The sequence below is a fragment of the Gekko japonicus genome, unplaced genomic scaffold (genome assembly GCF_001447785.1).
Source record: "Gekko japonicus isolate JY-2015 unplaced genomic scaffold, Gekko_japonicus_V1.1 scaffold254, whole genome shotgun sequence".
Lineage (NCBI taxonomy): Eukaryota > Metazoa > Chordata > Lepidosauria > Squamata > Gekkonidae > Gekko > Gekko japonicus.
This window is the reverse complement of record NW_015172010.1, coordinates 675,052-699,505: the sequence shown is the minus strand read 5'-3', so window position 1 is coordinate 699,505 and position 24,454 is coordinate 675,052. Positions and strand designations below refer to the sequence as shown.

The window sequence follows — 24,454 nt, the reverse complement described above, 5'->3', positions numbered from 1 at the left end:
CCTCCCCCCCAGCAGCGGCCTACCAAGCCTTCTCCTTCCCCCCAGTGGCAGCAAAGGTGAGACAGTTGCCAGGGTGTTCTCTGCACATGCACAGGGAATGCTCTTTTACTTTTTGGCGGATTTAAGTATCCCCCGTATACTTTTTTCAACTTTTTAGATTTTTCTGCACACCTGGGGACTGCTCCAAGTGTGCAGGAAAATCTCTCTGCCCCCAAGTGCCCCCGATGTGCGGATTTAGATATCCACATGGAGGGGGGAACTTGGCTATTAGATATCTAGATATTCATGCCAGCAATCCTATGCACACTCCTCTTAGGAGTAAATCACACTGATTTTAATGTGCAATTTCCCCAAAATCTCTGGATATAGATGTGTTAAGGAGCCATGTCCTTTCCTTGTCCAGTTCTACTCAGACTAATGCAATTCCAGACTGAGTTGGCAGTCACTAGGTTGATTGGCATCAAAGTAATAGTGTGTAAACAAAACACAAATCTATGTTTGCCATACAGAAGTTATTGCTTGCTTCTAATTCCCCAGAATTATGAATGGAAATGTATGGTATGAGATAACATCTTGTTCAGATAGAATATACATTTGTAGGACTCTCTTCAGACTGTTCACTGAATGCTTTCACTTAAGTGGAAAGACTGGGACCAGCATGTGGTATCATGCTACTGCCTACATAGGCCTGAAGGTCTAAACAATGCTAATGCTAACACTGAGGAGCACTACAATTATATCACACAGTTTTCCTCCATGGTTCTGGTCAATTAAAAACTAGCAATAGCTATGCTTCTTCTTGGTCAATAATATTAGTTTCTACAAATTGATTAGAAAGCTAGAAGCATTTTTACAGAACACCTGGGCAGAGTAGTGTCTGTACTTTCCCCCCAATAAACTCTACAAAGGCAGTCAATTATTTCAAATGAAGGGGGGGAAATCCCAGCTAATCCCTAATGAGGCACCTGGTGGTACCTTTAGATTCCAAAGGAAAATTGGCTATCCAAATCTCTCAAAAGCAGAAAACACTTCCAGAAGTCCTTTTTCTGGAAGTGAGCCTATCACCCTCATCAGCAATACTGAACTTGTACTGATAGCAACAACAGGCCATCCAATTCAAAGTCTTCAAAGGAGTAGTAAAATAACCTTTGAATGGCTCATCTGCTTTAAGAACAACAAAGTAATGGGAAGCCCCAGCTTTAAAAGACATGTTTCTGGGTTATTTTTTTTATAATAATACATCTTATGTTCTGAATTTTAATTAGATGTCAGCATCTGATCACTTCAAATGGGATTTTCTAACACTAGCTTTCATTTGGATATTGTTCATAACTATATAGCCAAGTGCCCCACATAAATGAATGTCACCTCTCCCTTTGTTCTCATACGTACGCAAGATTTTAGCATATCAGAATGTAAGTCTGCTATTCTGTCAGAATTCATCTTCTTTCCTGACCATTGTTCCAGAGGGTGTTGTTGATGTGGACAGACCTTGAATATTGGTTTGTCATATTACTGATGCCTGCCCATATAGTTTTGGAATGTGAGCACCTTGTGTTCCATGTGGATTACTACAATACTGAATTCTGAGTTAGCACAATGGCCTTGATCCTGGCATCCGGGCAGAATGCCAGCTCACACTGCAGTTCCTTAGCTGGTCCTCCATTCCATGTAAATCACAAAAGATCTCGTACTACGTAGCTTCTCTACACCATTTGTGACATTGTGACTGCATATCTCAATTGTTCTGTTTTGCCATAATGCAGGAGTTGCACCATTAGCCACAATGGCACAATTCTGTTTATGCTTTTGTGGTATATAAGGATATTGTGCAGCACCCTGGTGGTCAGCTAGCAAACCCAGACTGGCAGTAGCCAGGAAAGTCAGAGCCTAATAGCTCCCACAAAGTGGCAGGGAAGTGCGGAGCAACAACTAAGGTGGAAGCAATGCCATGGTTTCAAACACATGAATGCTTTAACAGTAAAACTCTTGAGGGAGACTCAGAGAGAGGTGTCAGAGTTGCAACTGCCTGCAAGCCTAGAGAACTTCAGACTGAGCAGGGATGAATGGGAAACATCAGTAGCAGAAAGGACCCATAGGTAAACAAGACAAGGAAACCAAATAAAACAAGGGGCAAGTCATACGGAGGAAAGAAAGGGCAGGCCAAGAGAAGAGCCTAACAGGGAGCAGGGGTTAAAAAGCTGTTTTTTCTCATTACAGGACTAAAAGGCAGAGGTGAAAGTTAAGCCAAGCCAAGAGAAGAGGGGAAACGACAAGTGCAAGAAGATCAGGCCTCAGGCCATAGTCAAGAGCCAACCCTCGCTCAGTACAGGAAATCAAAACTACAGGCTACCCAACAAATCACTCTCCAGCCTCTGATTAAAGGCCTCCAGAGAGGGGACACCCACACACAAACACCACCAAACTTCCATTGTCAAACTACTTGAACTATTAAAAGGGTTTTTTTCACAATGTGCAACTGTAATTTAACTCGATTAGATAGCAGTACAATCATGTCTGCCTTTAGACTGCTTTTAGGGTTGCCAGGTCCTCTTCGCTCCCCAGCAGGGGGTGGGAGGGAGGTCTCCAAGAGTGCAGGGGACAGGGTGATGTCACTGTGCATGACGCCCCCAGCATGATGACATCATGCAGAAGTGATGTCATCAACCTGGGGATGTTGCATGGTGACGTTCTAGCATTTTGGGCAAAACTCTATGGTCACCATAGGGTTTTGCCCAAAATACTAGAACGTCACAGTGTGGTGTCCCCAGTATGATGATGTCACTTCCATGTGACATCATCACACTGGGGGCGTTGTGCCAGGTGGTGGGGGCATGGCTTTCCCCCGCTGGCCAGCTGGCTGGCAAATTTGAAGCCTGCCAAATAGGGGGATCCCCTGCTCCACCTGGGGGCTGGCAACGCTAACTTCTTTTCTGCAAGCTAAACATTTCCCTCAGCCTTTCCTTGCAGAGGAAAGAAAAGACAAGTGCAATTTTAGGCATTTCTATTAATGTAGCCTACAACCACATTTGCCTTTTTAACAAAACAATAAAATAAATTATTGTATGGCATTATGCGTGGTACAGCCAGGAGATCCAAGGATTGTCTGGCAGCCTGAAGCTCTAGCTCTTTTTTAATGTTATGCAGCAGCCAAGGCTTTTGCTTTTTGGCTGGGAGAACTGTGACTGACCCAAGGTCACTCAGTTTGGCTTCAAGTAGAGGATGGCAGAATCAAACCAGGTTCTCCAAATTAGAGTCCATTGCTCTTAACCACTACACCACACTGCCAACTCATGTACAGTACAAACTACCAATTCATGTTTATATCAACAGCGATCTTGGTCGTGCTCAATTTCTTCACTGTCTTTGACAGATTCAGCTAAAGCTCTCAAAGACTTGAGTAAAGATTAATAGAATGCAATGAGGTACTTCAGATCATTTTTGCTGAGCTATATTCAGAAAGTTGAGGTAAGAGAATTTTATTCAGATATGTGGCATCTGAGTTTCAAGTTCCACATTATGTACTGTCCACCATGCTCTGTTAGGATTCAGTTTAACACCACTGAATGATACCACTGAAAGTTTGAAAAGAAACATGATTATCCAGTTATACATTTCTTTGAATAACCCTCCTGAAGCAGCTAGTTCTGTTCTAGGCTTATGCCTATATACTGTGATCAGATGGCTGAGGGATAGCAGAATGAAACTAAACATATAAGAAACATATAAAAGTTATACTGGATGGCAAGCTTTTATGCTGGACTGTGCTTGGTGGAGATAATTTAATATCTCTGGATGTGGAGGTTCCTTTTATTTTTGATCACTGCTTCCTTTTAAGTAAAAAAATCCAGAAATGTATTAATTACTAATACAGATCATTTTTTTCATAGTCAGTATATTTGTGTTTCCTTAAACATACTAATTCTGTGTTAGATTAATGAGTGCACTGAAACACATGCATAGAATATAAAAGGATTAATATTATCGCAAATAAATAATTTTCAGCATAAATAGAGAAAAAATGAAGACATTTCTACATGATTTTAGTTTAAAAATTTAATTAACAACTGTTTATGCATACTTTAATTATGTTGTAAAGAATATCTTAATCCACAAGGTGTTTTGGGGTTGTATCCACCAGAAGAGTTTATACAAGCTGTTAGGAGAGCAGATCTTTCTCCACATTCTCCTTCTCTCCCAAAGAAGAGAAGGTGACATTTGACCCAAAATTAGTTTCTGAGGGGTGAGAGAGTCTCACAAACCACAGCAAAGATAGGAAATAAAGTACAATCACCTCTCCCTCCCCCTTTCTTTCACATTTTTGCCACAACCCCTTTCCTATAGCTCATTTTGTTCGCAAAGCTTCTCCCAGTCTTCAGGAAGGAGTTTTAAGACAATCAAAGTGATCAGGGAAGATGGGGTTTTATAACTACTACAGAACAAGGCTCCATTTGCCCTAATCTTTACAAGTCCTTATGTCAATAGAGCCCCAATTAAGTCAACAGTACTCTGCCACTACTAATTGATTGGGGGGTCAACTAGGATTTGCTGTACCTGGATCTACTATTCTGAATACACAGAGACATAACATATTGAAAGGAATTATTCTACAATGTAATAGTTATCAGTGACATTGATCAGGGTCAGGCTGACGTCAGTCTTATATGGTCTACCTTTGCTTTTTTTAAAGACAATATAAAATGAAAATGTAAACAGAGCTCAGTTTTAATAATAAGGACTATGAAATCAAATGCTTTACAGAATATGTAGGTTTTGAGGAGGAATTTGAAAGAAGAGGAAGATAGATGTCCTGCCTAGTAAAACGTGCAGCAAACGAAATTACTTCAGGACACCTTCAGTTGCCTGATGGCATAAAGCAGCAGGAACCCATAGATCAGAATTTAGTTTATATATGTTCAATAAAAAATTATGGAACTATTGTAAATTATATAATTGCTTATTGGTTATACATCCATAAATATGCTCATTAAAAGAAACCTTTGTTTTCTCAGGGTGATTTTTGAAATTTCATTCAAATATTTCTATAGTCATTTTCATATTACTAAAGATTCTCAATCAAGCTTGAACAAAATCAATATTCTTTTACATTATATAATCACGAACTTTTGCAAATCATATTACCAGTTTAATCAGCAACTTACATTTTAATAATAAAAATATTATCATTATGCTCTGTGTTCTAATATCAGAATTTGTTCTTATTATACTCTTATTATAATTCACTTTTAAGAGTCAGTGCTGTGTAGAGGTTATACTGTCAGACTACAGTAGGAAAGAGTTTCAAATCCTCAGTCAGCAGTGAAGCTCTTGGGTAACTTCAGACCTTTCACAAACTCATCTCACAGGTTTGTTGTGAAGACACAATGTGGGGAGGCACGATATACACCACCTTGACTTCTTTGAAGGAAAGGTGGGATAAATCCAATAAATAAATTTAATGAAAAAACTGAAGAATGTATATTTCATATAAAATATGCATCAAATATTAAAACTAAATTGTTCAGTCATAGATTGCTTTAGATAATTAGTTTAATTACTTTAAATATTATTTTAAAGATTTATTAAGGACAATTTAAAATATTTTAAAGATTATTCAAAACTAACAAAGATTTTCTGAAACAAAAACCCAAAGTAAAGCCATTCAGCAAACTACCATGGCAGAAATGCTGAACTGCAGTATGTATTGCTCTTTACACATTATAAATCTACCCTAGAAAATATGTCTCTTCTGGAATTACTGTCCTACAGAGTTCATGATATGTATTTAATATTTCAACCTTAGTCTAGCTTCATAAACTGACATCCTGTTGGGCAATACTGAGATTAATACTGAGAAGAGTTTTGCCCCACTGGTGTCTAGAACTATAACTAGAATTCCAGAGATTCTCCATCACTTGTAGGACAATAGGCTGTTTTTGTAACTGCACCAGCTCACAGACTCTCTCAGTCACCGCAGCTATTTTTATTCTTTCCACTTCTAGCTATATATCAGTGCTCTCAAGAGATTCTGCCAATTCTCCACAATTCACAAATTCCATTCAGGACATTTATTTCTTTAGTCAAGCACAGGGCTTTGGGATACTGGTAAAAATATGAAGTATAATATATGAGAAAGAAAGGCCAAAATGCCAGCAAAGACTTTTCAAGTGAAAGAACAAAGATAATGGAACCAGCACGGTTAAGGTGAATATAATCAGCAAACAAATCCTGGTTTAACAAACTAACCACAGTTAAAATAAATTATGGCCTCACTCAGTGCCTGAACTTAGATGCCATGTCTTTGCTAACTTCTTTGCCCTTCCCATGCTTGTGACCATCCAAATCAGGGGGTCCCCTGTGGCATCCTGTCTAATACTTCCAACCAATGCTACAGGAGTCCTTTTCCCCCAACCACACAGACAAACTGTGGTAAATGTGATTAATTACATGTAGAGAATCAAAGCTTTGTGTTGTTTTTACTATTGGCTGGGGTTTTAATGATTTGTTAATGTGCACAATTTTATGCTATTTTGTGATTTTATCATTTTTAACTTGAGCAGGTTTTGTGGCACTTAAACTTGCAAAATAAATGAAATAAATAATAAATAAATAAACCACAATGTCACAGAAACCAGACAGAAAGGTACAAATCTTCAGCATCACAAGGACAGAACATTTCAGTACATCAAAATAGTAACACTAAGGATCTAGTCATATCACACTTAGAACTGTGACAGAGCCTATCAGTGGAACAAAGTTAGTATTTATTTTCTCACACAGATATTAATAGAAGTACCAATTAAGATATAGTTGAGATGGAGGTAAAACCTGATGATAGTATGGACACAAACAAACATACACACACCTCTGGATCTATATAGATGTTACCATAACCTGGAATGCAGCAGATTCTGTCCCCACCACCACTACAACTTTATCCCTATTAGCCCTTTAATTTCTCCTTCTGATTTCTACTGAAGAAAATAAACACCATTCAGAAATACATTAAGCTCATCTTTATTTTAATTTTTAAATTTCTTTTAATGTAGAGTGGCCAAGAGGACAAGTCATGAGAAACAATAATTCTGGTATATTTTCCATCACCACTTGTCATATGGACATGTGGTATTCAGACATCCTCAACAGACAACATGCCATACCAATAGTCTAGGATAACTGTGGAAAATATTGTTTTTAAAATTATTTTTCAAATACTTAACTATATTTCAGAACTGCATCTGGAAATTTAAAATATATATAACATAAAAAATAACGCCAGGAGTATAAAACATTCTGTTGATTTCAAGACAAAAACAAGGCACTGCCTTGTGCACCCACTGCTGCACACCCAAGGCAGTTGTTGTGCAATGGTTTCTACATCTACAGCATCTCAACTGACCTTTTACATCTGAAAACATTTTCAGGAAAATATAAGGATTCCTTTTCAGCATGGAAATCCTAATAATCATAAAACTCTATAAAGTGACGTATATGCACATCTATTCAAAGAAAAGATGGATTCATGCCACTTGTTAGAGAATGAACTTGATATTTACTTTATGGACTATATTTTATTGCTACATACAATGGACTGTGCACACACACATAGGCTCAAAGAACTGTACACTTTAAGTCACCTGTTGTGATGCTACACATAGAAGGTGCCTGCACAAGCCTTACATGTGAATAAGGTTTCAGCTACACAGTTACTAGCCTGGTGAAAGAAGCACACCCCTCCATTATTGTGAGCAATGAGAAACAACAGCTCTGAGCAGAGACAGCCCTCATTGCTGAACTGTTTGTGGTCACGTACCACCCATCAACTGCTTTGTTCCTGCTTTGGTATTTCCTGCCAAATGGACATTTGGTTCACAATGAGAATGGCCAGCTTCATCAACACCACTATGGAGCATCATGACGCCAAGGTTTTCACACCTAACCAGATACCATCCTTAGAGCAAGGTTTTAGGTTTCAATATTGGCCACCCCTCTTAGGTAACCACCCTCCCTACATGCAACCAATAGGATTGTTTTTAGGACGGACTAACAGGTAGGTGGGCCAAGAGGTTGGAACAGTTACCACCCATCTCTTGAACCCACTATAATAGATAAGGACCATTCATCTGGCCCTTCCTAGCTAGCAAACCCCCTGCAACATCCCCTATCTGCTTTTATTCCCCTTGAGCCCCACTTGGTATCCCCAAACCCTTGCCTCTACTTTGATCTCTTGATCACACGTTTTGACTGGTTCTTGTCATGTGTGAATTCCCTTTGTTTTCTATTTCTTCCCATCCATTCTTCATTGGGACAACCAAGCTGCAAGACAGATAAGTATCGCCCATCATCACCCCTACCTGCTAATGCAACCGTGCTTATTTTAATACTGTAATTCTAAGGAACTTGAATGTGTGAGTGCACTAGTATTGTTTGTATGAGATATATTCTTAAGTAAAAGACATCTATTTTAAACTACAACAGCCTCAAATCCTTTACTGGTAACTCTTGTTGGGAACAGGACCTTGGTATAGTTGGCAAGAACCCATTTATAAATTGCCAATTGCTGTAAATAAAGCAATTCGGCTAACACACTAAGGAACTAAATGTGGGGCTTTAATCACACACACTAAATAATCAACTTTCTATCCACTTTCAATACACTTTCCAACTGGATTTTTACTGTGTGACTGGCAAAATCCTATTCGAAAGTGCATTGAAAGTGGATTATATCGTATGTGTGACCACAGCCTTAGTGAAGTGATTCAATGCTCTAAAAAGGTATGCTATTTAAAATATAAAAGCAGTTATCCATTTCCACCAAACTAATCTTGGCTGCTTCCAGGAATAACATCCATGTTCCATCTATACATCTAGAAAACCACCAACAGAGAACTACTATCTGCAAGCAACAAGCAAAATACTGGTGAGATATAAAAACACAATTTTCTGGATAAAAACCAACATGCACAGATTTCTCATTCAAATATTTTTTCGTTGCCTTCTTGTTTATTTGACCGGCTGACACTGCTCCAGCAGAAAATAGTTAAAGGCTCAAACCAAATACCTCTTTCCCATAAAAAGCATAGCAGAACAGTTTTGGGGGGATTAAGGGCACAACGGTAAAGAACTATGGTTGTACATAACCCCAGAAACGTTTCTATCAGTAATCTGAACTATTATGGGGAGTTTCTTCTATGTGCCTTTAATACCACCAATAATGCACAGCTTTAGTTTAAATCTGTAAGTCACAATGTTACTGCTAATGGCCTGCCTTGTTGTTGAGGGAAATTAGCTATGTGGCAGGGGAGGCCAGAGGGGTACAAGGGACCGCACACCAGTTTATACAAAGGTCCGGTACAGTAGGAAGATTCCAAATTTGAAGAGTAGATTAAATAGTTTTTATTTAAAGTATTTCCCTAATTACAAGCACACTAAACATTCAAAAAGAGCTAGCAATACAAAACTAGGAAAGCAGAGGTGATTGATAGGGAATAGAGAAGTCAGTTATGGGTTGTACAACCTGCCCAGACGTGCAGGGGTCCATGGAGAGGCCCAAACCAAAGTTTGGGGGTGAACTGCCAGTTAGCTTCAGGGGCAGACACACAAAATCTGAGGCAATCTGCTCGGACAGATATAGACATTAGAAAACAATGCTGACCAATGGGAGGTCTTGAAGGGCTGGGCTCAGGTGAGAACAATAGATTTTCTAGACCAATAAGGAGTCTATGGAGGTGTGGTACAAGGCGGAGTATAATTCAGGTGCGACCAATGGTGACCCTGAGGGGCAGAGTCTAGCTGCGCAATAGCCTCGATGGGACAACCAGTGGGATCTGAATAGATATGATGACCCTTGATGGTTCACTCTAGGTGAGTTGAATAGGTTCCCATATTTAAATAAAAGGTGTAAATGGGTCCATGATTAGCGTCAGGAAGGATTGCTGAGGAATGGAGCAGGAAAGAAAGCTTTGGAGACAAACGATTCTCACATAGGGTCACATAAAAAGGGCTAGGTGAAGTTCTGGAGACAGAAGAGCTATTCACCAGATGGGCTCTGAATAGCTTTAGAAATGCAGATACTACACCTGGAGGAGCCTGCCTTCATTGTCGCTGCTGGAGGAGAGGAGGTTGTAGATTGCCTTGGAGGGCTGCCTTGTATGAAAACCTGAATATGAAATCCCCTTTTTACAGAATGCTCACATACTGACTCTGAGGTTCAAGCTGAGAGTACTTGACTTTTGGCAGACTTTGGTTCAGGTCAACAGTGGGGTGCTCCTGCTGTTGGGGCTACCTGAGAATAAGGCAGCATCTCTGGGCTACAACAACCTAGCTGATGATTTTATGCATACATAAGATACCATGGTGTTTAGCCAGTTTGGTCTACTAAGCACCCACTTTAGCAGCCCCTCTCTGCCAAACTCTCAATGGCTTTTTAACTCAAAGGGTGTCTGGATTCAACAGAAAAAGTGAATAAAATGGCAACAACACGGCAAAGCTGGCTACATATTGCTCATGAGATTCTATAAACTGCAATCAAAGTTAATGTTTTCCAAGTAATTTTGCACAATAGGAGCAGCCTGAAAGTATTTTTTAAAATCAAAAAACCTGCCTTTAATCTTTTTTTATTCTTAAATAAGAAGGTTAATGTACTGATTTTATAAAATATAGTTGGTTGAAGTGTATAAACTTATATGAGTAACGTTTTGGCTGGCTGAACAAACCCACATAGTTTCTGAGCCCAGCGGTAGCTCAACAGTCACGTAAGCTCACTGGTGGTGCCTGATTGCTCTCCTTCACACTGTGCCTCTCAGAAAGCTCCAGCTCAAGTACATTCCTCTTCCAATTCTGCAAGAACGTACAAAGAGCCTTGCTGAATCAGATGAGTAGCCCATCTAGTCCAGCATCCTGTCTCACAGTGCCCAACCAGTTCTTCTGGAGGGCCAACAACAGGGCATAGAGACCAAGGCCTGATGTTGCCTCCTGGAACTGTAACTCAGAGGTTTACTGCCTCTGAATGCAGAGGTTCTCTTTAGGAACCATAGCCAGTAAGCACTGATAGACCTATCCTCCATGAATCTTTCTAATCCCCTTTTACAGCTATTTATGCCTGCAGCCATTGAAACCCACCGACTTGGTACTGTCACTGAGACACACACACACACAATAAGTTGATCATGTGCCTCCTGAGATCAGAGTCTTCTGAGGCTGGAAGTACATGCAAAGAAAAGATGTGCCTCCTGAGATCAGAGCCTCCTGAGGCTGGAAGTACATGCAAAGAAAAGAACAAGTATGTATGCTAGGGTCACTGGAAAATTCCAGCAGCCAATAGGCAATCCTCTATGTGGATAGGGAAGCAACCCCTCCTGTGGAAACGGGTGCACTCAGAGGCAATCTCATCAGCCACTTCCCATTCAAAACACCCAGACATGTTTCTGAGATTGGTAGTAATAATAGCCCTAATGCACGGAAGAATATGCAAGGCATACACCCAGGACAAAATCTCATCATCCATCCCACACCAAGTTATCAAACCCACCTGATTCTTTGACCCCAAACACAGCCCATGAAACGTCTCCTGATTACGCAAAGTCACCTGGGCTCCTGTAATATTTCTCCAATCTTCCCACATGAATTTGGCAAAACTTAAATTGAAGTCATCCAGTAAAATTCAAACATTTCCTTGTAGACCCATTCTCATCTTGGGGCACTGAAACACCCAGAAGATATGCCCATAAAGGTAGATGCCTCCACTAACTTTGTAGCAGGATCACCCACTTACTGTCCCCTGTGATGCACACAGAGAACTCTCAGTGGAGACTCTCCGACCTTTCCTTCTTTAACCACTGAACCTCCAACTACTGCCTGAGATCACTCCATGCAGCATTACTGCCCTTTCTTTGGCTCACTCTAACAAACCCTCCTAGATTCCTACTCCCACCAGGATCAGGATCATAAGATTTCTTTCTTCCCCTTTGCCACACTTAGCAATTTTCCCTTCCAGAACTCATGTATCTTACCTTAGGCTGTGATCTGATTGATCATCCACAGGGTGAACATGCAGTGGGTGGGTTTAGGGGGGAATGTCTAATCAAAACTCTGTTACAAAGAAACCCAGATAAATTAGAAGTGGTGCCAGACCGCGCTAAGTCTGTCATCTGACCGCAGCCTTAGGGCACAGGTTCAGTCTACATATCAACTCTGTGTATCTATGCATGTATTTGGCATCCATTTCACTTCTTGCCATCTTTATTTCTCTGATTTTTTCCATTACAGGTAAAAATTTTATATTTTCCATCCCGTTCCATGCTAATTTCCCTTCTATTTGTTCACGAAGCACTGCCCAAGTTGGAACCCTGGTATACTCCAACACCCTAATCACCTTAGTTGTCTTCTGCTGTACTTTTTCTAGCTCTGCAAAGTCCTTATTGAGATATGGCAATCAGAACTACACAAAGTATTATAAATGGGGTCACACCATAAGTCTATACAGGGAAAATATAGGCTGTTTTATTTTCAGTCCCTTTCCTAATAACCCCAGCACAGAGTTTGCCTTTTTCACTGCTGTGGCACACTGTGTTGACGTTTTATTTGAGACATCCACTATGACCCTCAGATCTCTTCCCCTCTCAGTCTCAGCAAGTTCAGACACCAGTAGCATGCCACCAGACTCAGGACCAGACCCTCCACTACCAATGTGAGAGACACAGTTCCCTGTGGCCCCACCCCCACAGGCATCCCAAGCAGTGTGGGTCTTAGCAATCATGCCACCCCCAGGGCTCCCTAGGCAATGATCGATGGCCCGCAGGGCAAGGTAGCTCCCAACCATCATGCTGCCAGTGCTAGAGACCATACAGTGACCACCAGCATCTCCAGAGATGGCACAACTCACAGAGGCCTGACTGCTCTGACAGAGAGCCCAGCAGCCTCCCAGGTGACAACATGGGCCCTGTAAGCAGTGTCCGACCTGGAGTGACTGGACCCAACACAGCTGGGGCAGGGGAAGAGTGGTGAAGCCAACACACAGGACCCTTAACTGGCACCACGACTCCAGGCACAGGCAGAAGAGCTGGCTAGAGCCCAACACTGGAGTGGCCTAAGAAAGAAAGCAACCTCCACAGCCAGGGCAGAAGCTAGTGAGAGGCCAGAGGGGCCTACTCAAGGGCAAGTAAGCCCAAGAACAGCCCAGGAGGGACCAGGGACTGAGGGCTGGCAGCCTACTGCAGCCAAGCCCCTGGAATAGAAAGTGAGGTGGGGGGGGGGAAGCAGTGCAGGAAGATCAACCAGCAGCCTAGCAGGAAAGACATAGGAGGACAAACTCAATGTCCTCCCATAGGGGTAGGCCAGGTAAGCCCAGGGAATTGGTGGGGCTATTTGGACTGATTCCTGGGAAAGGCCAAAGAGGAGAGGAGGGCACAGCTCTGGGCTAGAAAAAGAAAAAAAGAGCTGTTGATCAGGGGAATGAAGTAGGAACAAGGTGGAACAACCCCCTTCCCATCCCCTTTCTGAGGCCTGGGGAGACCTACCTACATCACATGGCAAGATGGCCAGGGGCTTGGAGAGGTGGGAGCCTCACACTGCATATACTTAAAATTGAGATTTTTTAAAAATGCCAGTATATATCACCTTACTCCTACCTATACTGAACTTTATTTGCGACATTGTTTCCCACTCACCCAATTTGTGGAGATCCTCTCACAGCTCTTCACAATCAGCCTTGGTTTTCACCATCCTCAATAATTTTGTTTCATCTGCAAACCTGGCTGCTATACCGCTCACCCCCAAATCATTTATGAACAACTTAAATAGCACTAGCCCCAATACCAATCCTTGTGGGACCCCACTGCTTAATTCCTTCCATTGAGAGATGACATGCTCTTATCCCATGACTGCTAAGCTTATTCAAGAATCTTTGGTGAGGTACCTTGCCAAAAGCCATTTGAAAGCCTTAAGTATATAATGTCTACCAGGGTCCCTGCCACACGGGGGGGGGGAGCACGGGCAAAGTGCGGCTTTTGAAAGCCGCACCAAAATAGAAACGTAGCGGCGGGATCATACAGATCCCGTGAGCCGCCACGCAGTTGCTCCCCGGCACGATCAGATGCCGGAAGACCAGGGAGAAAGCAACGAGACAGAGACGGAGGCTGCCAAACTGCACATGTGTGAGCATGCGCAGTTCGGCCAGGGGTCTTGGATGCGCCGGCAGAAGGACGCGCTAGCAATCCCACAGCTGCGCTTGATGCGGCCGTGCTGGTAAGTCCATCTCTGTAGGTGGTTTATTTTAGATGCGGCTTTTCGGCCTGAAGGGCCGGATCGGGGACGGGTGCGCAACGTTTCCCAGATGTTGCGGTGGGATCGCGCCCGTTTGCTGTGCCCCTAATCCGTCCCTCTCTCGGCCCAAAACCTTTCGTGTGACCGGGGCCCAGGTCAGGGTTACATGTTTTGTTTACTTTCTCAAAGAACTTCAAAACGTTAATGAGGTAGGACTTCCCTTTGCAGAAGCCATGTTGATTTTCTCTCAGCAGGCTTTCCTCAGTTTCTACTAATTTGTCTGGAACAGATATCAGGCTAACTGGCATGTAACTTCCTGGTTCCCCTCTGGACCCTTTTTAAAAAATCAGTGGAACATCTGTCCTCTGGTACAGAGGCTGATTTTAGTGACAACTTACAGTTGATCAACAGTTTCACATTTGAGCTCCCTAAAAACCTTGGGTATATGCCATCAGGACATGGGAAATTACTGGTTTTTAATTTTCCCAGTAGTCTTTGAACTTCATCTCTCATCACCTCTATTTGACTCAGTTCTTCAGACCCCCTTCCTGAAAATAGTGGCTCTGGCCTATGTACATGCCCCACACTTTCCACAGTGAACACAGCTGCACAGAATTCATTTATCTTCTTGGCCGCTACCACCCCATCTTCCTTTACCAATCCTTTTATTCCTTTGTCATCTAAAGGCCCAACTGCATCTTTAACCAGTTTCCTGCTTCAGATATATTTAAATGCTTATTGTCTTGATGCTTTTAGCAATCTGCTCCTCAAGTTCTCTTTTCACTTGCCTAATTATTAACTGACACTTCTTTTGCCAGACCCTATGCTCCCTTCTGTTCACTTCACTGGGAGACCTTCCACTTTTTAAAAAAGAAGTCTTTTTGCCTTTTATGGCTTCCTTGATTTAGGTCATTAACCACACAGAATTGCCAGTACCTTTCCTAACCTGGGAAATATATTCTATATCTGAGACTCAATTAGTGTGGTTTTAATAGCTCCCAAGCATTCTCTATGGGCTTGACCCTCTTGTGTTTCCCTTTCAGCTTCCTTCTAACTAGCTCCCCCTTTCATATTGCCTCACATTTCCTTACCTAACTACAGCAATGACTTCACTGTGGATCTTGGTCTTTCTGTTGCCCACTACAGAATCTACACATGAGAACATACACATCAATAAAGTGCTAGTAAGGATACCATAACTGTGACGTCCTCCTTATTGGGGAGGACTAGTTTCACTTTAAAAGTGTTCTTTTTATTTTGTTCTACTGGGTATAGACGGCTGCCACCAGGAAATTTTAAGGATTTCCAAACCTTTATACTTTTACTTCAGCTCTTACTGGTTAGGTAGACCGAATTCAAGGCTTACGAGGAACTATGTGGTCCTGAGGAAGTATTTCTTTCAGATCTGGTATACTTGAATAAAAGAGGATTTATTTAAATAATTCATAAATAAAAGGGTAGAACAATGTAACTATTAATGTGTAAATAATGAACAATTGCTTGGTGTATCACACACAATCTGCTCCCTTACTGACAGGGATCTATCAGGTAATTTTGTAACATTTTAACTCAAGGTCATATATGTTCACTGTTTCTCTCCAGGACATACAGCCTTTCCTATAACTTGTCTTCAATTAAGCTTTCATTTAATTTTTCCTATTCTCTCAGCCTTCCTTCTGCTTCTCACTTCCCTCACACACAGAACTAACTGCTTGTCTAACTCATTCCCCACACAGAACTGCTTCTCACTCCTTTCATACACAGAGAACCAACTGAACTTATCAACTGTCAAAACTGTAACTGTCACTCCTGACTGACATACATACTCATCCACTCATTTTCACTTCCAAAACCCCTCCCCCTCTCTGTCAACCACCAATCATACCACGCTTGCTTCTCTCAACCACTCTAGTCTACTTACCACAGCCATGCAACCTAACTTTTAAAGAGACACACACACACACCAAAAACAAGGAATCGTTACAATAACCCTCTTTAAATTTTGCCCCACTCATGGAAAGGCCACTGTGTTGGAACTGCTAGAGCTTCAGCAACCCAAACAAGGGAAAGCCTGGCCTCTGAGTTCCAAGATTTTGCATTAGATTTCAGGGCACAAAAAGAAATCTATTACAGCTCCATGTACAAATACTTCCAGAAGGTTTTAATGATCAAGGTAAATCCATGCACTGCCAGTTGCAAAAGTAACCACTTGCACGGAATCTGTTCTTTCCAAATCTAGGCTTGTAAACATTATAAATTCCCCCCCACACACACACAATTTCAGTGTTCACTACTACAACTTCAGTTTTATATCTTTGCCTGCTCATTTGAAAAAGAAGTATAACAGAATTCTTTTCCCATAGGGAAAGCGAGCGGGGGAGGGGTTCCTCCAAACTGCATAGATGAAACACGGACGAGGGGGGAGCGGGAAAATAAGCGTTTAAATCTGTTTTAAGAGACTTACCAGAGCGCAGATAAGCGTTTGGACAAATTTCAGAGACTTGAGTAACTTTTTGAAAAGTAAACAAATCCAAAAAGATGGCGGGGAAGAAACCGGATAAAGCAAAGCTGTTGAAACTGAAATTAGAGGGTAGTCCTTGAACGGAAGAGGCTACCGAGTTCTCAAAACTGTTGGCTGATTCCTTGCTGAGGAATTTAGAAATTATTTTCACAGTTAAAGAAATCTATGTTTATATGCAACTAAACCACACAACAGAAAACAACTATATAATTTACATTTCCTACATTTCATCTTTAAAATAACATCCAATATCCTTTGGGATGGTTTTATAGCAGCACCATAGAATAACACTGCCACATTTGCTATGATTTCAGTAGCAGATCTAATTTACTGCCTCTCCCTATCTAAAAAATTCTGGCAGCCATATATCATAATTATTGTCTTTTCTCCTGCAGTGACTCAGACTGCTGGTCAGTTATGTCCATTCTTTTAAATTATAACAACCATTTCAAATTGTTTTTCATTACAGAGTACATGAACAGTTAAGCAATCATTTAAAAATTATTTTAAAATGACATGTTCCAAAACACTGAAGAGGTCAGGAAAAAAATTAATCAGTATTACCAAACCTCTCCTTCTGAATCTTTGTAGGTACAGTTGCCAGGTCCTACCTTGATCCTGGTGGGGGGCTCCACCTGGAAGTAACATCATCGCATTGCCAACATCAGGGGGTGACGATCTAGTTTTTGGGCAAAACTTGGTGGGCTTTTTGCTCTCAAAACCACAGAGTTTGCTCAAAAATTAGAGTGTCACTCCCAATGGTGGCAATGTGATGACATCACTTCCAGGTGACGTCATCATGACAGGGTTGTCACCAACTGGCCGGCAGCAGATTGGAGCCCCAAATACCAGGAGATCCTTTGGCCTGACCGGGGGTCTGGCAACCCTATTTGTACATCATATTCATAATCTGAAGAAGCCCACTGATCTGTTCTTCCACCAGGGATGCAAAAGAATTTTATCCCACCTATGGCACAATTCTACAGTCTACTGTTCTCAGGTATGAACAATACATATTGAATCCATTGCAGGATTGGAATGACCAAGACCAAGCACCGAAGATGTGCAGGGCACAGAAGATGTGCAGTTCACAAATCAGAATGGACTGAAGGAGATACTGATGGGAGACTGGTGATATAAGTTCAGGTAGGTGCTGGTGTTGGTCTGAAGCAAGAGAACAAAGTTTGAGCCCAGTGGCACCTTTAAGACCAACAAAGTGGAATTCTGGGTATAAACTTTTCTGTGCACACACACTTCTTCAAATAACATCTGGAGATATTATCTGAAGAAGTGTGCCTGCAAACGAAAGTTTATACCCAGAATTCAACTTTGTTGCTCTTAAAGTTGCCACTGGGCTCAAACTTTGTTCTGATTATATATGTGTAACTGTACCACAATTACATGCCAAACCCTCCCTGTCAAAAATGCAGTGACCACCAAGCATGTGAGGTGATAATATGGACTCATCTTAATATTGTAAACATTGATGCAGCTTAACAGGACTACATGGTGATACTACTCCTGTAGGAGAAATAAAATGCTACCAGATAAGAACTTTTCTCACTATATTGTAGCAATGGCTGCCACACTTGAAGTCCTCCCTTGTATGCAACACAGATGACAGCACCACACAGGCAAATGCTGTGGAGCAACAGCTTCTGCATGTACCCATAAGATTAGGATGCTGTATTTACAGGACAGGATGCATTAGAATTAAGAAGTCTCCATATGCACATGTTCAACTAAAGCTAAAGCTGAACATGCCACAGAATCAGCCTTATGATAAGTTTTACTTCTCTTTACCTGGATATAGCTTCATCTTTACATATACAAGACAGATGCAGGAGATAATGAAAGCATTTCACTGGGGGACAACACACTTGAATAACTCAAGAGTTATTTTCTCAGAACTATAAGAGACAGATTTACATGCTGTTATATTGCTTTGTACATTATCAAGATCCACTGAGGAAAAATTAAAGCTGTACCTTTTATAAAGTCAGGATACAGTTCAGCAACCTGCAACAGTTGTTTATTTAAAATACCTGGGAGGGGGGAAGCTATCCATGCACAAATATAATGGTTGAAAGTAATTTCCAATGAACCAAGCAGACAAACAAAAGAAAACACTAACTGGTTAAACCAGGTTATCAACATTTGCATGTTAACTTTCACTAAAAAAAACTAGTTGTATGTTCAAGACACTTATTGTCAAAAATGAATACATGGTGTTTAAGAGGGTATGATTTTCCAAACAATTATTTCATATGTTCCGATATATAGGCCATTAAAGACACGGTTCTTTCATTAATTTTTAAAAAATTATTTACATCATTCACAGCCCACCTTTTCTCACTAAGACTCAAAGTAGGTTACAAAATGTAAAAAATAATTCAGACAAATAGCCTAAGGCATCCAATAAACAATGCAACAGGACTATGATTGCAGAATTTTAAAATGGGAGAAAAACCTGTCTAAAGCCTGACATACCACAACAATGAGGAAAGTGGACTGCAATGGTAGAAGGCAATGCATTAAAAGCAAGAAGATGCATACAATAAATACTGCAATAGACTACAGTCCTATTCCCTTATAAAAGCACCCTTCTGAAGTGTTGCATTATACTATTAATCCCTTTATAAAAAATACTCTGCAGTACATTATTGTTTTGCACATTCTTTGGGATGACAGGCGTGTGGGTGGCCTATCTGACCTCTTCTAGCTGGCAATTCCACAAGGTGGGACCCACAACTCTTTTGGTTTTCAGAGGTGAACAAGTAGCCTTGCGCCATTATATTTCTAATAATGTCTATGACTTGCTATTTCTCAGGTGTTTGGTTCTGTATTCAAAAGCCTTAATGACTGCTTCTCTGGGTGCTAGGCTATTTATCCAGCTGTCTAGCTATCACACATCTTTCTCCATGCTGTGCTATGAGCCTAACAGCACAATATCTTGTAAAACATCCTATGGCTGCAAATACGTGATTAACTCCCCCAAAACAAAAATCACTGATACCCACTGCATTCCTAGCAAAGCCTGTATAAGATATAGTGGCATCCAAGCATTTAGGTCAGTGACAACTCCTACCACAGTTCAAGGGGTTCATGGAACCAGTGACTGCTACAACTACAAAAATAATAAAACTTGCAAAAGCCACCCCATCGCTTCATATGCCTGCAAGACTCCTCTATATTGTACACGTACCAATAAATTCTGCTCAGAAATCAAACCAGGACTGACTGCCAGGAAGAGCATTGGCCATTTATGTGATTTACAGAAATGCACACATGATCAGAGAGTGATGTATGCAAGTCAGCACAGAGAACAACACATCCACTGAGGATTCTTTGGTTGCTCCTAGCAGCCCTTTCTTTGGGCTTCATTCCCATTGGTTATGATAGTAATTGCTGAAGACAGAGCTGTGAACACCCTGCTCAGTGGAGATATGAGTCTGCAGGGAGTAGGGTAACTTCCTTCTTGTATTGAGCTGAATATTATTTCAGACCTTCTTCACCTCCACATTCCAACATTCCAAACTATACCTACTTTCTTACATAAGCTGAGTATTATTTCAGACCTTCTTCACCTCCATACAACTCCCCAAAGCCCACATTCCAAACTATACCTACTTTCTTACACAAACAACCTATTTCTTCTCAATCTTCATGTGACTTAGTCTTCTCAGCTGAATCTGACTATGCATCTATTTTCTAGCCATAATTTCCTTCTGTCCTTGTCCTTTCTCTCTCAAATTCCCAAACCTCTAGCCACTTCCATCTTTTGTGTTTATTCTCCCTACTTCTCTATATCAACCCTCATTCCCCACCTGCCCCCCAGGATCCCCATTTAGCCATCAGTACTCAGCTTCCAAAATACAGTGTTGTAAAACACCCATAGAAGACTGGATGAATTTAAATGGATGCAAATTGTGGTTATTTATTAGCAAAGAAGTACATTCTGCTCACACCCAGAGCCAAACTGTGTGGATAAAAACATTCATATTCATACAGAAATTAGTCTGGAGTATGATGAATAAATTTGTTCTCATCCAAATGCTTTTTTTCTGCACAACTATTTAAGACAGAGATGCTCCTGTTGATAATTGATTTCTGCCCTTGTCCAAATCTGTTTTTCAACATTAGTGGCCAATATGTGCAAAGTAATTAACTGTAAGTTATGAGCTAATTGTGTTTAACGACTGTCTTACTGTCCATACAATGGGACTTGATCTGGAATTAGAGAGGAGAGTAGGTGGGAGGAGCTATGTAAGGAGAAGGTGGGGAAAACTGAAGTAGATGGGACATAGTTGGGGTGCAACTTTTAGTACTGCCAGTTTTGAAGGCCCCGGTATAAATCCACAACCACAACAAAGGAAAATTAATTTAGGCTTATGTCTGAAGCAAATAACAAATAATATTTTCTTGCAGAAGAGATTTCACAAAACTCAGTGGTGAAGATCCAGGAAATCGGACAACAGCAAAGCTCAGGGAATTATGACCAGCATATAAGAAGCACTTCTCAAAACTATATTTTTATCTTGGAGTTTCAGTTAAACAGATCATTAAATGTCCACATATTAAAATTAATATATCAGTATTAATGATCCATTCCATATCTACCATTATGATCACACACAAACTTGAACCTTCTGCATGCAAACTATCTCAACATGCAAAAGATGTTCTCTCTGCTGAATGATCCATATTTTAATCCAACTATTCATATACACTCATGTAAATAAGTACCAATTTCCTAGAAAAGCAAAGTATATCCAATATAGTATGCAACTTCAATTCTCCTTCATCTGATTATATTTTCCGCAGAATCTACCTCCTGACTTTTAAAAAGTTTTTAGCATAAAAATATAGCTGTTTCAATACAAGCTAAAATACAATCCCTTTTGCTGAAGTATACTATATAGATGCATTTGACACGCACAAACCACACCTAGTATTTTCTAAGTCATAATTCATGACACAGAGCTGGAAAACGGTGATCTTTTTAAAAAGAGATAGAGAGTAATACTACATATTGTGATTTGTTAAGATAAAAATATGAATTCAAAAGCCACTGAGAACAAAAATGTGAATAGAAGGTAATATTAAAAATATCCACAGATATCCACAGGTCAGAACAAAAATACATGTATTATGACTTGCACAGAAGTCAAAATGATTTGCTACCTCAGGAAATGCTTGACAGCTAAACCCAATGAACCTTAAGAACATAAGATTATGTTTTCAACAGTGATCAGCCACATGCATCTGTCAATTTCAGAATCAGAGCACGAAGGGGATGGCTATCTCCTATAATTTGTCCCCAGCACTTGGTACACAGAACTACTGCCTATGAATACAGTGCTTTACCAAACAGTTTAACTGATTGGCTTCTGTGCGGAAAATGAGGACCACAAAATCAAACCATGCATAGGTAGAGGTTTCTACCAATGCGTGAGACTCCTCACATAACAAAGAAAAATGAAATTGTGGTTTAACTGAAAGACAAACAAGAACAAACCTCAAAAACTGTCTGATGAGTATTAAACATTATCTAGAAGGGATGGAAAGTTGGAAGCAGCTATGTGTCAATTAAAGGGGGGGGGAGAGGGAGGACAGATTCAAGTCTGTTCAAGCTTCTGAGAGCTTATAGAATCATGGAATGGAAGAATTTCTTACATGTTTCTCCTTGTGCAATGCCTTGCGGATTTTCATAGCTAATAGCCATTGATAGACCTATACCTCTTGCATTTGTAAACCTTTATAGAGCTATCAATCCATCGATACCATATCTTATACTAGAGAAATTTTCCTTTAGACTCAGGTTTTTCATTTTGAATTAGGTCTTGACAGTGAGATTGCCTGCTGTGAATTTTTGTTAATGGTTAGTTGTCAGAAGCTATTGGTTACACATACTATAGAACAGTAAGGAAACAAATTGAGATACTGAGTCACTAATTGGTTTTGTTCCCTAGTGCAATCAGATTTTTTAAAAGGAAAAAGAAGTAGCAGGACTTTTGAGCATTTTGTACTTAGAACTGTCACATCTTTTAACATCATTGTTAATTTGTGTGCACACAGGACATAAGCAAGTGCACACAGGAAAACCATGACGTTTAAAACGTGCCAAGGGAATCCCATTCGTGCTGGCATTATGTCAATATTTTCTTTCTCTAATATTTATTACATGTACATCCTGTTCTTGCATGGTGCTTCTCTTCCAGTGGTCTCTCATTCGGATTCCTCATCAGGTCTGCACTTGCTTAGCCTCAGAACTGCTGCAGCATCTGGTGTTCCCAGCCTATTCACTGTTCTTTCCCTGGTAAACATTTCTAAGAGCTGTGGGGAGGGGGAAGTTCAGCTTACAATTAAATAACTGAGATTATTTGTTGTCATTAAGGATAGGTTTTTGATGTAAGAATTTACCTTCTTCCATTAGATGTAGGAAAAAATTAAGATTACATCAGTGTTTACCTTCCCACAAGAAATCTAGCTGTCACTAACAGCCAGATTCACATGATTAAACAAGTCTCCTGTTAAATCAACTAAAATCTTTCCTATTTTCTGAAGTTACCCTAAACTACTCAGAACAAATTAGATCACATATGGTAAACGGAATTGTATTTGAATGATAAGCTGTTTTGTTATTTATTTTGTTTACAACAGTGATAGCATCATTCTAATAGGCAGGGTGTAAATAATAATAAGAGAAATATTTGGGACAAGGATATTATGTCATCTATTTATTGTACAGTGGAGTGTTACACTAATATTTGGCCATCAAATATAGTTTTGTTTTCCATCTTCCAACATGCTGATTGACATAAAGGTGGAAAAATGAAACCTGTATATCACATTGATGAGGAGGAGGATGAGCAGGGGGGGGGGGAGAGACAGACAGAGCAAGACTCCTCCAAGTGTACACTAGCTGGGAAGCTGCAACTGGCCCTGCCCTGCCAATGCACCTACTCCTAACCAAACACATCACATGCAATATTGCCACGTGACAATCTACAGGCTGAATTCCCCCCTCCCATGTGAAACTTCACTCATCTCCTACATGCAAAGGAAGTTGGGAGTGGGCACTGTGTACCTCCCAGAGCATCCGCATCCCATCTCTTCCTGCAGGACTGTGGACATTCCCCCCCTTGGCACCGCAGTTACTGGGGGCCCTTTCCCCTTTGGCCCGGATACGGCCCAAGCGCCTCTCCCGGGGGGAGGGGGGGCCCTTCTTCGGAGCCCGGCGTGGGCATCCCATCCCGTCTCCCAGGGGGCCACCCCGCGCTGGCTTCGCCCACCCTCGGCCGATGGGGGCGGGAAGGAGGGGCAGCCTCGACACAGCTCCCTCCCGACCCCCTCGCTATTGGCGGGCTGGGCTATGTGGGGGGGGGGGGGAGAGAGAAGAGGCACCTACTAACCAGTCGGTGTGAGGCTCGTCGATGACCAAGAGCAGCTTGAACTTTTTGGCTGCCGCCGAGGAAGAGGACGAGGCGTCCACCAAGCCCGCCGAGGCTGCCGTCTGCTTCACGGCGTTGGAGAGGGAGCTGAAGAAGCTGCTGCCCACCGACTGCTGCGGCTGAGGCGGCGGCGGCTGGGGCTGCTGGGGTGGCGGCGCCGCCGCCGGCTGCGGCTGCTTGCGCTCCGAGGCCGGGGAAGCCGAGGACGGAGCCGCCG

The 24,454-nt window shown here is 41.3% G+C and overlaps 1 protein-coding gene across 1 annotated transcript in view; it reads right to left on the bottom strand.

The window, feature by feature from the left end:
• SYN2 (synapsin II) overlaps window positions 1-24,454 on the bottom strand; it is a 352,644-nt gene that overhangs the window by 320,419 nt on the left and 7,771 nt on the right. Inside the window, exon 3 of the mRNA XM_015420237.1 lies at window positions 24,199-24,448. Within this exon, the coding sequence (XP_015275723.1) occupies window positions 24,199-24,448 (250 nt within the window). The remainder of the gene's footprint in view (window positions 1-24,198; window positions 24,449-24,454) is intronic.